At 47.7% G+C, this 14,395-nt stretch overlaps 6 protein-coding genes across 6 annotated transcripts; 4 read left to right on the top strand and 2 right to left on the bottom strand.

Moving 5' to 3' along the window:
- Positions 1 to 258: 258 nt before the first annotated feature.
- Positions 259 to 1,799, top strand: BO82DRAFT_300121 (putative Ras family GTPase (Rab4b)). The gene is made up of 3 exons (XM_025632043.1): positions 259 to 326; positions 397 to 431; positions 517 to 1,799. Exons 1-3 carry the CDS (start codon positions 274 to 276, stop codon positions 1,371 to 1,373), a joined length of 945 nt encoding a protein of 314 aa, XP_025497170.1. The 5' UTR covers positions 259 to 273; the 3' UTR covers positions 1,374 to 1,799.
- Positions 1,800 to 1,877: 78 nt separating this feature from the next.
- Positions 1,878 to 3,480, bottom strand: BO82DRAFT_350080 (NAD(P)-dependent alcohol dehydrogenase). Its single transcript, XM_025634050.1, has 3 exons — positions 3,138 to 3,480; positions 2,923 to 3,045; positions 1,878 to 2,841 (listed from the first exon to the last, which is right to left on the bottom strand). Exons 1-3 carry the CDS (start codon positions 3,162 to 3,164, stop codon positions 1,915 to 1,917), a joined length of 1,077 nt encoding a protein of 358 aa, XP_025497171.1. The 5' UTR covers positions 3,165 to 3,480; the 3' UTR covers positions 1,878 to 1,914.
- A 206-nt stretch (positions 3,481 to 3,686) lies between these two features.
- Positions 3,687 to 6,197, top strand: BO82DRAFT_360667 (FAD-binding oxidoreductase; the record flags this gene model as incomplete). Its single annotated transcript, XM_025636777.1, has 7 exons — positions 3,687 to 3,694; positions 3,816 to 3,821; positions 3,853 to 3,918; positions 4,205 to 4,473; positions 4,557 to 5,831; positions 5,882 to 6,057; positions 6,114 to 6,197. The coding sequence occupies 7 exons, from the start codon at positions 3,687 to 3,689 to the stop codon at positions 6,195 to 6,197; spliced, it is 1,884 nt and encodes a 627-aa protein (XP_025497172.1).
- A 1,995-nt stretch (positions 6,198 to 8,192) lies between these two features.
- On the top strand, positions 8,193 to 9,644 carry BO82DRAFT_55286 (uncharacterized protein). The gene has a single exon (XM_025641327.1). It carries the CDS (start codon positions 8,524 to 8,526, stop codon positions 9,424 to 9,426), a length of 903 nt encoding a protein of 300 aa, XP_025497173.1. The 5' UTR covers positions 8,193 to 8,523; the 3' UTR covers positions 9,427 to 9,644.
- Positions 9,645 to 9,862: 218 nt separating this feature from the next.
- On the bottom strand, positions 9,863 to 12,769 carry BO82DRAFT_360669 (WD repeat protein; the record flags this gene model as incomplete). The annotated part of the gene is made up of 3 exons (XM_025636778.1): positions 9,863 to 11,577; positions 11,637 to 12,388; positions 12,444 to 12,769. 3 exons carry the CDS (start codon positions 12,767 to 12,769, stop codon positions 9,863 to 9,865), a joined length of 2,793 nt encoding a protein of 930 aa, XP_025497174.1.
- Positions 12,770 to 13,172: 403 nt separating this feature from the next.
- BO82DRAFT_325383 (DNA-directed RNA polymerase core subunit RPB10) lies at positions 13,173 to 14,258 on the top strand. Its single transcript, XM_025632868.1, has 4 exons — positions 13,173 to 13,408; positions 13,471 to 13,529; positions 13,592 to 13,678; positions 13,735 to 14,258. The coding sequence occupies exons 1-4, from the start codon at positions 13,373 to 13,375 to the stop codon at positions 13,775 to 13,777; spliced, it is 225 nt and encodes a 74-aa protein (XP_025497175.1). The 5' UTR covers positions 13,173 to 13,372; the 3' UTR covers positions 13,778 to 14,258.
- The last annotated feature ends 137 nt before the right edge of the window (positions 14,259 to 14,395 follow it).

A 14,395-nucleotide genomic window follows, 5' to 3' on the forward strand; every position in this document is an offset into this window, starting at 1 on the left:
CACAACATCCGAGTCTCTCCTTTGGATGGCTCTTGTTTGGCGCCATGGTGCGTCAAAGGAGCTTTTCGAATGCTTCCTCAGCTACATCTTTCCAGGCTGAGAGGAACCAGGTATGCGATCTTCTCATTATGCCCCTTACGTTACATACACATAACCCTCCTCACCCTCAACTGGAATCGATGCAGTCGTTGTGCCAGAAGCTGCTCGTTTTGCTCCAGGACTGACCGGTCGCTTTATCTTCCCCTCCTTTTTTTCTTTCAGGAACTGGAGAGTATGTACGATTATTTGGCTAAGGTAATCCTTCTTGGGCCAAGCGGGGCTGGAAAGTAAGACCCTATGGACTTCACTGGACGCAAATAAAGCTCATCACTCGCTCACTTATCCGTGACAACCAAGGTCCTGTGTGTTACATCGCTTTGTGAAGAATGAATGTAGGGTTTCAACCTCTGACCTAGCCTATGTATACATTCGTCCCGAGCTGGTAGCCTGGCTTGCTAACAGATTGCGTGCGTCTAGGGAGAGTGCTGTCTTCGCAAACGATCGGGGTGGAATTCTCCTCCCGGATAGTCAAATTAGGCACCGGCTCCCGGCGAACAAGAATCAAATTCCAGCTATGGGATACGGCTGGAACGGAGAGGTTTCGATCTGTCTCCAGATCCTACTACCGAGGGGCTGCGGGGGCCATCCTCATTTATGATGTATCCTCCCAGGCCTCATTCACGTCCCTTCCGACATTCCTAATGGATGCGCGTGCTCTCGCTTCTCCCAATCTCACAGTCCTGCTCGCGGGGAACAAAGCAGATCTTACCTCGGATGCCATGCAACATAACTACAGCTTCGATGATAGCTCCCGGCCGCCTCCTACACCGTCTAGCACGTCCAGCAAGCATTCTTCTTTCTTCCCAGACTCTACCGGCGGGTCTGTTCGTTCTACAGTGTTATATGAAGCAGGAACAAGGTTAACAGCGACAAACACTTTGCACGGTCGCGAAGTCAGCACTGAAAACGTGTCACGCTGGGCAGCCAAATCCGGTATCCCGGTAGCCGTCGAAATTTCAGCCCTAACTGGCGAGGGTGTGGAAGAGTTGTTCAACCGGCTGGCCCGGATAATTCTCACAAAGATTGAATTAGGAGAGATCGATCCTGACGATCCACAAAGTGGAATCCAATACGGGGATGGTGGCTATGGTCCCAGCGCCAGTGATGGATCTAGTATTCGGAGTCGAACAACGCTCGATGATGGTTCTGTCCAGATGCGTCGTCGGTACAACAGAGCCGAAGCCGAGAATGGCCGAAGAGGTGGTTTGAGAGAATGGGAAGATGTGTTTAGGTTGAGCGACTCTCATCGGAGGAAAGATGGTAGATGTTGCTGACCTGCTGCCTATTATCGTTGCGACTGTGCAGCTCGGAGCTCGAATACAGTCTTCCTCATTTGATATCACTATAACGGAGAGTGGGCTGACACCGATCGTACCCCTCGGTCACCGTCCATTTTGTGAAATCTCTGGAAATAACAATTGACTAGCTTGTGTCTCTGTCTCGTTCGGAAAATAGTCTGATCTCGCTCGGAACTTCTCTTTCCCAATTCAATCAGCACGATACCCTAATTGCATTCTCTGGCTGTTCTTCGCAAACTAAACGACCCTGTGATTAAATGTCCTGTACTGAGTTGTCTTCCTGGCGTTCTTTGGCTTCAAACCCTAGCTCAATCTTCATTCATTTTCTACAATGCAAATAACATCTTGGTGGCCCACACCCGTTGCTACTTACCTCAAAAGCGACTGAACTTGAGTCTTATGACGACGCTTATATCATCAATACAAGCCCGAGGATAGTTAGACCTTATACTACTAGAAGCGGGAGATTTTTGAAAACGCCGGTCGAGCCTTGGTATCAATTGTAACCAGTTCGTGTCTAGGACTCTATACCAGCGATAAGTGTCTTAATACCCTTTCCAGCCTTGACCTCTTCGAATGCCCGTTCAGCATCTTCAAAATTGACAGTACCAGTGATCAAATCCTTGACATTCACTTTGCCCGAGGCAACAAGCGATACTGCAAGCTTATAATCACCACTACCATAACGGAAACTGCCCTTCACATTCAATTCCTTGGTGCATGCAGCCATGATCGGAAAGGTGATCTCACTCCTTCCCATGCCGCCCTGTACGTACGTTCCGCCAGCGCGAACGACGTGTATTCCAGTGTGCACAGATGGCTCTGCTCCGGATGCATCGATTGCTACATCTGCGCCCGAGCCTAGGTCATTTTCCTCGATGATTCTCTTCGCATTGTCCGAGGGGCTGGCTTTAAACGGCTCATATGTTGAAGTTGCTGCGTAGCTGGCGGCAAAGTTGAGTCTCGGCTTCTGGATATCCACGGCAATAACCTTGGACGCGCCGTACGCCTTCGCTACAGCGCAGCACAGGAGTCCCACTGGTCCAGCACCGAATACTACCACCGATTGGCCAGGTTTAACATCTGCCTGCTTGACGATGTGTACCGCGACACCAAGGGGCTCCATGAGTGCAGCCTCTTGCAAGGTAATACTGTCTGGGACCTTGTAGCAGAAGTCCTCGGGCAGAACGTAGTAACTGGCGAGGGTGCCATCGTATGGGGGGGTCGCGGCAAATGCCATTTTCTCACACAGGTTATATTTCCCAGACTTGCACGGTTCACAGCGACGGCAAGGTACGCCGGGTTCAAGTGCAACACGATCTCCCACCTTCAGCCCCGTGACCGCCGAACCGACCCTGCGAACAATGCCTGATGATTCATGGCCCAGCACCATAGGGTCTTTGACGACGAATTGGCCAATGGAACCATGCTCCCAGTAGTGAACCTAGCGATTGTACCGAAGTCAGTTTGAAGCTTGACTCATCTGTCCAAGCGCGATCGATACAGCGCTATCGATAGAACGTACATCGCTCCCGCATATACCCGTGAACTTGACATTCACGAGGACATCGTGGGGTCCTTTCAATTCAGGGACCGGACGATCTTCGAACTTGACCCGATGAACGCCTTCCAATACGAACGAGAGGTTCTATATATGTTGGGTTTCCTACATTAGCAGTTGCCAACTCCCGACCTGCTATACAGGTGTATGCTTCTCAAAGAACGTGTCTTTTTGCTTACTTGAACAGTGGCTGTTTGGGCAGACATCTTCGGCAAATTTACACCTGATTTTTGCAATGAGCCGAGGAGATGAGATAGGTTAATAGTGACTTTTTGAGCAGTGTGGTAGAAGAAGGCTGGGCTCTGGATCAGAGGGTGAGGTGGTAAAATGAAACACGTCCAAGACACACTCTGATGTGCTCAGTGGGCTAACAGAAACAGAAGGTGGGAGAAAATGTTTGGAGTGGCACAAATCTGAAAATGAAAAAAAAAATGAGAGCAGGAGGAATTTAAATAACAATTGGCAGGCTTTCAACCGACAAAGGATAATCAAGATAGCTACGTATTGATGGGTGTAGTGGTGGGGGAGGAGGGGGGGTAAGATTGTTGAACAGGCGATGATCCAATTGTCTTGATTGACCCTAATTTCTCTCCGAACAACCTGCATGGGTCTAGCCAAGCAATAGAGGTGATTTATCCTTCTTCACAAGCCATTATTATGGAGCTATATCAACACTCTTACGATGATTTGGAAGCTCAGGTGAGCTCCAGGTGAGACGGCAGGATAATATGGCGGGGTAAGTATGACCGCAGATGGGGGGAAAGGAGTCGTCGGCATGAAGCCCGGCTGATTACCTATTGGTGGATTGTGTGCAATTTAACCGGCATTCGAGACTTTGACTAAATATGTTTGTACAGTACTAGGTAGGGATGGAGTACTGTACCTACCGTACAGAGTGGTACCTACAGGCAGGTTTTTAGCCGGTTCATCATCACATGATCAGTTGGGAATAGTGGATAGGTACTTACTCCGAACTGGTATTCTTTACTGGCCTATACATACTGTACATACGGGTATTCAATTTCGACATGTACTGTACTATACCTTACACTTGGCAGTTTAGTTGAGTTTCCCGGTTTGGCTTAGTCATGGCTAATGAGCTCACTAAGCGCAACAAGCTCAATTTGTTACATGCTTTAAGATACTGATTACTTACAAACGGTCTCCAGCAATAGGATGTCAACGTCCTAAAAAACAGAATTGCTCTCATCGTTTTTATGCTGACCCCGACTCTCAAGATGATTAGGTCCTACCCTTTCCGTGCCTCGTTGGGGACAAGGTACACTCTACAACTGAAAGCGGGCGTTCGCTACACCAAACTTGCACCCGTAGAACTTCAGCGGAGGGTGTTTTGCAAATCCACCCGTTATGCCTCGGAGGAAAAGTCTCAGTCTTTCAAGCATCAGTTATATGAGAGCACACAACAGCGCCTCAGGAGGGAGCGTGCCGAGCAGGAGCGTTACTCAGAGTATCAGACCCAATCCCAGGGTGGTCGCTATGCAGCTATGATGTTCGGTATGCGAATCATCCACCTCTACAACGAGATGTTTCCCTTGGGTTCTATTGTGTGACAAATCTATCTGATGCCGCATGTCTAGCATTGACCTTCTTCTCCGCCGGGGCTTACTTCTTAGGGTCCCTGAAACCCGCGAGCTTGCCTACGTCATCAACAACACCTATATATGAAGCAGAGCCACCAAGACACAATGTCTCGCCGTCAAATCTACAGGCTGCGTGGGCAGACTTTGTTGATATTATAGGGAAAGAGAACGTTTCTACGGAACACAATGACTTGGAGATCCATTCGGGGTCTGACTGGTCTTCATATGCGCCGAAGACTGATGAAAAGCCCTTCTTGGTTCTTTATCCCTCAACCACGGCAGAGGTTTCTCAAATCATGCAGGTGTGCCATAAGCGGCTAATCCCTGTCACGCCGTACTCTGGTGGGACAAGCTTGGAAGGACATTTTTCACCCACGAGAGGCGGTGTTTGCATCGACTTTCGTCGCATGGATCGTATCTTAGAGCTTCACAAGGGGGACTTGGACGTCGTGGTTCAACCTGCCATTGGCTGGGAGGAGCTCAACGAGAGGTTGTCCGAGGATGGCCTGTTTTTCCCACCAGACCCTGGTCCTGGCGCTATGATCGGCGGCATGGTTGGTACCGGCTGTTCTGGAACTAATGCCTATAGGTATGGAACCATGCGCGAGTGGGTGCTTTCCCTAACGGTCGTCCTTGCCGATGGGACAGTCATTAAGACAAGGCAACGTCCGCGGAAGTCGAGTGCGGGGTATGATCTCACTAGGCTATTCATTGGCAGCGAAGGTACACTTGGGCTTGTGACAGAAGCAACCCTAAAGTTGACTGTTAAGCCCAAAAGTGAAAATGTTGCTGTTGCAAGCTTTCAGACAATACAGGATGCGGCGGAATGTGTCACACGTGTAGTAGAGGAAGGCATTCCCGTCGCCGGTCTGGAGATCTTGGATGACGTCCAGATGAAATGTATTAATGCCAGCCAGACGACCAGCCGACAATGGAAGGAGACACCTACACTCTTCTTCAAATTTACAGGGACTCCGGTGGGCGTCAAAGAACAGATAAATCTTGTGCAGAAGATTGTTTCATCCTCGGCAGGGAGGTCCTTTGAGTTTGCACGCGGTGATGCGGAAATGCAGGAACTCTGGAGTGCCCGCAAACAGGCTCTGTGGAGTGTAATGGCTATGCGAAGAGGACCCGAGGACCATGTTTGGACAACGGATGTGGCGGTACCTATGAGCAAACTGCCCCAGATAATTGAAACCACAAAACAAGATATGACTGAAAGTGGCCTTTTGGCAGGTATCTGTGGCCACGTCGGAGATGGTAATTTCCATGGTGAGTGATATCTGCCCGGGTATACTAGAGGCTTATTTTGACGCTTTCAGCCATCATCCTCTTTAACGAGAGCGAGAGAAAGACTGCAGAGGCTGTGGTTCACCGGATGGTGGAGCGGGCTATTCAGCTGGAAGGCACAGTGACAGGAGAACACGGCGTCGGTCTTGTCAAACGGGATTATTTGGAACATGAATTAGGCGAACGCACCGTGGACGCCATGCGTCGGGTATGTGGTCCCTATGAAATATGTGTGACGATTTTTCATTGACCAAGAACTTCCAGCTCAAACTTGCTTTCGACCCCCTCTGCCTTCTCAACCCCGATAAAGTTGTCCGTCTGGAGCCGCCGACGGTCAAACAATGGTGATGACAAGAGATATGTCCACGAGGTCACGAGAATGATCCCGAGATTACATACATTTATATGTGAAGAATCAAGATTGAGTTGTGGCCTGAACTTATAAGGTATCGCCTCGACGTTCAACCTTTTAAACTCCCGCGGCAACCCGAACATGCAGGTGCACTCATGCTTCTTCTCGCTTCGATGACTTTGAGATCACGTCTGGTCAGAGCTATGCCGCTTTTGCCTCTCTGTGGTCCATTGCGAAGTCGCGCCGCATGCTTGATGCGGTAATGACTTCTTCTGCATCTCCAGACATGCTTCAACAATGATTGGTCTCGGTCTTGTTATGACTCGTTTCTCCGTGGGTCTTCTTTTTCGAGTCGCTGCTCAATGACCTGAAACTTTGCCATTGAATCCAGCCTAGATATGCCTTTGCATCTGCTCGGATAGAGGTCTGTTCCAGTGGTGGTTACACGGCGCTTGGCTATCGAACCGTGGATCCTGTCAGCTCATTTCAGGCGGCGAGATGCGCGTAGACTTAGCAATATAATCTGTGCGAGAGGTGATTTTAATGTACTAATGACAGAAAACCCATAAGATATAGCGGTACATCGGTTACAGTATCTATTGAGCAAACTGTCATCTAACGCAGGTACCTACAGCACATAACTATAATTCAGTAATTAGTACAGTACGTACAAGAGTCGGTAGGTTATTCTGGGAAGTAAGTGCCAAGCCCTTGATTTGGTCATTTACTTACTCACCAACTGAATTTGGTAATCAAGCAGGTGCCTAGCTAAAAAACGACACAACCGATCTGCAACCTCGGTGCCTAACGTAATCGGACACCGAACCGTCGCGACAGCGAACCGTCGGTCTTCTCTATAGCTACTACTAGAAGCTAGAATTTCTCTGAATTGAAATAAACATCTATAATAGAATAATTCTACTATACAGAAAGAATATAAAATACCTATAATCATTAGATAAATATAATAAAAAGGATTAAGATTTATTAAAATGATATTCTGTACAGAACTATATGAATATTGTAAAAATATTCTTTTATATATGTAACTATTTTAGATAATATGTGAATATAGTATAAAATAATCTTTTTTATCATCTTAGTACTACCTAATACAGATTTTTAGATAAATTGTTGAAGTTTAATTTATTTAGTAGTAGCTTTACTGAAAAACAACAGTTGGGTGTCGCGCCGGTTCGGTGTCCGATTATATTACCGGTAGTTAGTTTACTTATCTGTACTGTACTGTACATACAAACATACAGACATACAGACATACAGATATACAGATATACACTCCGCATCCGTTGCTCTGCCGCCCTTTCACCGCCGTCTTCCGAGCTTCCCCAGTCTTTCCATACTCTTCCTCTCCGTCCCCCCCCTCCTCCTCCACACCCCTCCCCCTTCTCACCCTCACTCCCATTCTCTCTCCTCTTTCTTTTCACTCTCTGATTGTTTTCCCGGTGCATCCATCCTACATTATAGCAAATCTTCGCCGACACCTCGGTTCTTCTGGCGGAATTCCTCTCATTCCTTTTCCACCTGGAGGTACGATTATCATCATAGCCGACTGCTCATACTATTGTCACGCTGCATCGTGTGCATTTGAAAGTATCCATCTGCGCCTTTCTAGCGCTTCGTCGCCGTTATCGGCTTCTTAAGCTGAAAGCTGTTGAAATACCTCCATCTTTCTTTTATAGAATATCGCTTTCCCCCATTTCCCCTCTTACAAATCCACCATTACCACGTCAAACTTTAACTGTCCATCACCGTTATCTGTGAGAAGTACGCTGTGACCAAAGACTCGACTTGCCCGTCTCTGTCCTCTGAACTCATATTCTTCGACGACCATGTCTTTGGTCAGGACCAACTGAACCCTTTCACAGTAGTGTCGGTGGTTCGGAGAGACTAGGTGGGCACAAGAGGCGCGTTAATTTGAATGGAACCACCGCAGATCTCGCTTTTATGGAAGTCAAGTGATCGGAAACAAATCTATAAGTTTCTAGTCATACGCAGGAGGTTCAAACTTGCGGATAGCGTCCAATCAGCTTGGCTGCAGAATCCGAATGTGAGCAGGATACCGCACCGCAATGATAGTCTGGCAATTTCGATAATCCTCAGCAAATCTCGCCGAAATTGATTGCGTCGAACTGTCTATAGAGAAGGGACGCGATAGAGAAGGGACGCGTACAAATTCAGGGCAACCAGGTCTAGAACAGTCGGAGAGGCTTGGGTTTGCCTGGATGACCCGTTCCTGGTCTGAGTGTGGCTCGAAATCTAAATATCTGAGCTCTACTGGGTTGTGCAAAGGAAGCGGAGATAATGCCGCTTATGATGAAGGCGCCTCGAAACAGCTCCCCGACAGCCTCCAATGTGTCCCAGATGAATACGGATCATCCGGATATCGGAATCCTTGCTAGCGGCAGTTCCAGAAGTATCCTCGGCCGCCCTAAGTACTCTACGCATGTCTCCTCTCAGGCACAAATGGCTGATGTCGCAGGCGCAAGTGGGCCGAGGTCAATACCTTCTGATCCTATGCCCCTTGTTCCTCATGTCCACATACCTTCACAGATCCAATCTTTTCAGATGTCTATGCTTGGAAGCAGTGCCTCTCTAGGCGAAGAATCGACTGACAGCGATTCTCTGACACAGCATGGGCCTGGAATCTCTCATTCGTCAATGCATACCTCGTCCAAGCAAGCGTTACGATTGTCGTTACATATTCAAGATGGTTCAATGCCAAGATCACCCGCAATCTCTCAGACTAATATTACCGGCCGTACATCATTTAATCACTCGCGAGAGAATGGTAGCACTTTGGATACGACGTCACCAGTCTCAAGATCATCGTTAGATTTCGTTTTTCGATCTAAAACTCGGAGTAGTATGGACCCCCTCGCTCGAGCAGCTACAGTACAAGCAGCACGTCAAGCTTTTGAAGAAAAGGAGGCGGCTAAGACCTGGCGAATTGAGGCCCAACAAATGAAAGCCGAGAAAAAACAGACTCGGCAAAAGGAACGACACAGGTCAACTGGAATTGACCAGGTGGATGTGGAAATTACGAATAACGAGAAGCCTGCGCCTGACACATTGCAGCCTTCAGATTCGCCAGGATCACACCCAACTGGCTGGAAATCCCAGTCGAAGAACACGTGGGTGCTTTTTTTGACATGGCTGCGCACCAGGGTTTTTAAGCTGCGGAGAAGGATCAAGAGAATAATCTGACGCTAGAGAATTCGAGCTCGCTGGACTTGCCTTGTCAATTTGTCTTCTTTACATGCATTCGGGTGTCATAACTAGAGGTATTCGTATCAATTGTGACGCCCTTAAAAACGTGATTTCCAACTTAGTTATGCAAGGAACAGTTACTCATCGGGACAGGATGATTCTACAATAAACCTGGAACATCGTGGAACATTGTGGAACAGCTGCTTTAAAATTGCAATAATTGTCAATATATACTTACAGAATATCTCTTGGTCAATATGAGTCTTTGAGGTACATTGCCGTCTCGTTGAATGCAACCTGGCCAATATGATCAACATGAAAGCGCGCCCCTAGAACATAGGAATGAAAGCCACCCATGGTTTAGCAGTGACAGTATATGTGGGCCTAATACAAGACTTTCCGTATGGCAAATAGTTTATCACTAGGTACATTGCTAACATGAGAGAGCCTGGACCACATCGCGGAAGAGGAGATTGGCTGGAGGCAAGACGTACGGTGGTACATCGCCAAAAACACTAGCCAGCTGTGTCTGCAAAGAACCATTCGCACCATTAGACGCTGTTGTTAATTGCTGTCTATCGGTTGAATTGCCCTGCTCTTGCTGACCAAACAAGCTTGCCAGGCCCGAGTTCTCAAGCAAGTCACTTGGTGCATCCGCATATATAGCTTGGGGTGCTAAACCCAGGCAGCTGAGCCGTTGTACTTTGGCTGCAGCATCGACAATGACGAAATCGCCGGAGTGTTTATCAGATAGTAAAGCGACGGGAGAGCTATCAAGCATGATTTCAGACAGTAAGGTGAGGGTTTCGATGTCGTAGATCTGTACATGAGGTTCGGATCGTCGGCGTTTCTTTGATGCAGGGTTCTTGGAATGAACTTGCACGGCAATGGCGAAAGTTTTAGTTTCAATGCTAACCGCTAACAGGCGTGATGAACAGGGCTGTTCGTTTTCAGCTGCATCAGGGAAGCAGAGAGTTCTGACAAGGTCATGCACAATATCCCAAATGAACACGGATCGTGTTGAGGTGATGATGAGTTGAGAGCCCAGAAATGCCGACCCACAAGGATCCCCTGTATATAGCCCAACCCTACTATAGCGGATGCTACAGGTTTGAGCATCAATCAATAATGTAACACCAGGATCCGCAGATGATGCCGAATTCAAGCAAATGGCGAGCACCGACCCATCCTGCGAATAATCCATGTAGGCTGCATTTAATCTTGTAGGGTTATGCATGTCACTATAGCTCTTCAGGTCAATAGCATTTCGACATTTCCAAGTCTCCGACATTTGTTCAGTACCTGCTGTCTTAAGACCACTTCGTTGCCTGACGCTTGGGCACCACAAGCGAAGCACTCCATCAGCACCGACAGTCGCGAATTCATGGGCAAGATTACGGGAAGCAAGATCCAAAATCCGCGCAGGACCCTTGCCAGAAAAATGAGGAGTATCAATTCTGGTCACCAAATCCCACATCATGGACAAGCTATTCCATCTCCAGAATTTCAGGAAAGCTTCTTGGCTTTGAGTAGAGCTGCGTCCGCCATGATCATCGCCAAGATAGAGAGCCTGCATGTCTCTTGTGTAGGGGCTCCAGCTATCAATGGTAGCCATCCACTTCCCGTCTCGAGAGAGAGACAAGTGACTGACATCTGGTGCAGCGATGTATGAGCCATCTGGGCTAACCTTCAAAGTTGTTGTGTTGGTACGCGCAAGTGCTTGCCGTGAGACATGGCTGTTGGAGCGAATGTCGTAGGTCTGGAGAGTGCAAGCGTTCGCCACAGTATGACCTTCCGGTGTCAGTTGATGAGAGGCTGGAACAGTAAGAAGAAGTTGATCTGGGAGCTTCGGATGTAAAGCGGCGGCTATTGTTCCGACTGACAGAGGCCTCTTGGTCGAGGACCGACTGTGAGACTTGGTCGGTGGGCACAGCTGCAAGCCGTTTATGGTGGCAAATGGCTGGAGTTCTCGCGCTGATAGCACAGTGGTGGAATTGTCTGCTAATTTGACAGCATAGAGGGTCCCACTTGTGGAAAGAGTTATGTTGCAAATAGGGGACGAGAGATGGGGTAAGAATTGCTTTCGGCCCGTATCCAGCTGCCACAGAACCATCACCGATTCGTTGCCGCCAGAGATGACATAATTACCTGCAAGAGAAATGCATCAGTCATTTAAGCCCATATATGTCCTATGAACAGTGGCTTACCATCCTTAGACCAGCGCACCACATTAACACAACTCCTATGCCAATGCAGCCGCCTAGGGGTAAGAGCCTTGCTATTGCCGATATCGTTCTGTAGGGAAGTGAGAATATCATTATAAATCATAATCGAGCCCCCAGATTCCCCCAGCGCAAGATCGACATTTCCAAGGGTTGCCCGATCTTTGTAACCCGGGATCCCTGCCCGTTGTGAGGCTGTTTGATATCGAATATCAGCGGATGTGATACTCGTGGGCAAAGTCAACTCGCTCCAGGTATAAGAGACAGGGCTCGAGCCTGGAGTATGCGCTTGAGAACCGAGAATAACATTTTGGCCTCCAAAAGCAACCAAAACTCTACCCTGGTATGCTACCCTAAGACGAGTGATCGGGGTGTTGGTGGTCAGCAAGGGAACAGAGCAAGGCTCTTCGTCAGTTAAGAGTTGAAGAACAATATCCTTCTTCGAATCTGCGCGATCATGAACGGAGAACAGGGCGTCATTTCCAGAAGCGTCTGAACAAAGGTCGATGCAGGTTGTTGGCCTGCATGCATCCCGATTATAAAGCCGTTGGCCGGAAAACCAATCCCATTTGCTCACAGAGCCAGTAGAGCTGAAAACGTATAGATGATCCGAATTTTGTGGAGAGAGCTTGTATCCGATTACATTGTCGGTGGACTTCAACTTTAGTACTCGAAAAAGCCGCGAACTCGTCACCGAGTAGATGTGGACCGCTGTTTTTAGACCAAGAAAAAGGTACCTATGACAAACACTGTAAGAAATTGTTTCAGATGACAATGAACGATACGACTCACTTATCATCTGAAGTGAACAAGGGATCAGAGTTGCTAAATCTTCCAGCGGCAATTCCAGACAGGAACCAGGCATTCCGTGCGGTTTCCTTCGGTTCTCTCTCGCTAGGCTCAGAGATATCCTCCGGAACAGTAACAGCATCAGTTGCCAAAGCCACGGTCCTTCCGGCCATCCTAGGCCGCAAAGAATCGTCTTTCTGAGTCCCCTTGTCGATTGATGATGTACGACGGCGCTTGGTGCGAACATCATCGGTTAAGACCATCTTCCCTTGGGCCACCTCGCTGGCGCGCGATCTTTTGGAAAGTTGTCTCGGCTCCGAATCTGACATTGGTTCACCAGGCAATGAGGTGAAGATAATTGATATGGACCTTCTAGTTGGAGTTTTGTTGTAAATGATGTACCCTATGAATGAGACAGACTAGCATCATTGATTTTGCGTAGCCCGTAGATGTTGAAAGGCAACCTAGGATGATGACCACCTGCTTGTAGTAGGTTCCTTTTTTTTTTTTGCTTCTCTTTTGCGTTATTGCCATAGTCAAACACTCCATCCATGCACTGGTCCGGCTCTATTCCTAGTATGTACTAGCGCTTTCATCATGTGTGCTCCAGCCGTTCAAGACTAATGGGCTTTCGGTTAGGCGCAAGTCTTCAAATGGAAAAAAGGTGGAGTCTGTGTCAAATCAAGTAACCAATAATACAGGCAGATTTGATCAATCCTCAACGTGAGTAAATTATTCCTCATGGCATTTTCAAAGACTGAGGATTACAGAAACTAACGACCTCATTCTTACCATCTAGTAGCTGCACATCACAACGGAAGACATTTTCTATTTACTGCTACCTCCACCTTTCTGAGTATCAGAACTACCTTTGGTGCAGCTTTTCCTCACTTCTAATATCTCTTCTCGTTCTCGAGACACATCTTGGCCCAATGATCATTCCCGTCAGGTGCTTCTCTTGCGGCAAGGTTGGTAGCAATACAGTTACTCCAGCTTCCCTACACGGCTTCTAATCATCGTGGAGTAATAGGTTGTTGGAGATCTATGGGAACGCTACCTACAGCTTCTAGATGAAGGCATACCAGACGGGTAGGTCATTATCCAATGGACTGCTTTGACGCGAACATCATCTCTGATGAAATAATCTCTAGTGATGCTATGGATCAGCTGGGCTGTAGAAGATATTGTTGTCGCAGGATGATCATGACCCATGTCGATTTGATCGAGAAACTTCTCAGGTACGATTGAATGGCTCAGATCAGCATCGAATTAACGTGTTGACATTGTCCGCAAGGTATAATCCCACCGAGAGGGATCGGGCGAAGTCTCAAATATGAAGCAAATATGAAGCGGTACCGAACACATTCACAGCTCTCCAAAAATGCCTGTTGCCTCGACCTTTTCCCGATGACCTCCATACAATCCTTCTGGGAATGGCGGCCCTGCTGCTCACTACTCTCGGTGGCTACAAAAAGAAAAGAGCTTTGCAAAAGGTTTTCTCTGTGTTAATGTCAGTGGCGATTGACTTTAGGCACTTCAAGCCCCTTCATCTGTGGTTTCCCAATATTTCCTAGTGGTTTTCAGCGGTTCTCTTCATTCTTGCACGAGCTCTTTCGGTCATGTCGGCAGCTTTACATGCGTAGTTTATTATCCCATTCGGTTCTTTTGTCTGGTTTTGTTTTTGAGTCATAGAATTATGCAGTGGCAAGGAACGCCTTCAGAAGCAGTTCATTCAACTAATGTAATCAAGATTGGTTAACTTAATTTACAAGGCAAAGAGTGCCTTGCTCCTCACTCTGTAAGTTTAGTGTTCTCTTGGCAGTCTGTTGTTTCTGAAGATATCTTGCCTATAACTCACGTGGTCGATTTTGGCCAGAGACGCTACGCGTATATAGTGTGGGAGGGTTTCGCGGAGGTTGATATTATTCCTCCGTGCCACTCCAGCATTTGATATG

This window comes from Aspergillus uvarum (genome assembly GCF_003184745.1).
Source record: "Aspergillus uvarum CBS 121591 unplaced genomic scaffold BO82scaffold_2, whole genome shotgun sequence".
Classification (NCBI taxonomy): domain Eukaryota; kingdom Fungi; phylum Ascomycota; class Eurotiomycetes; order Eurotiales; family Aspergillaceae; genus Aspergillus; species Aspergillus uvarum.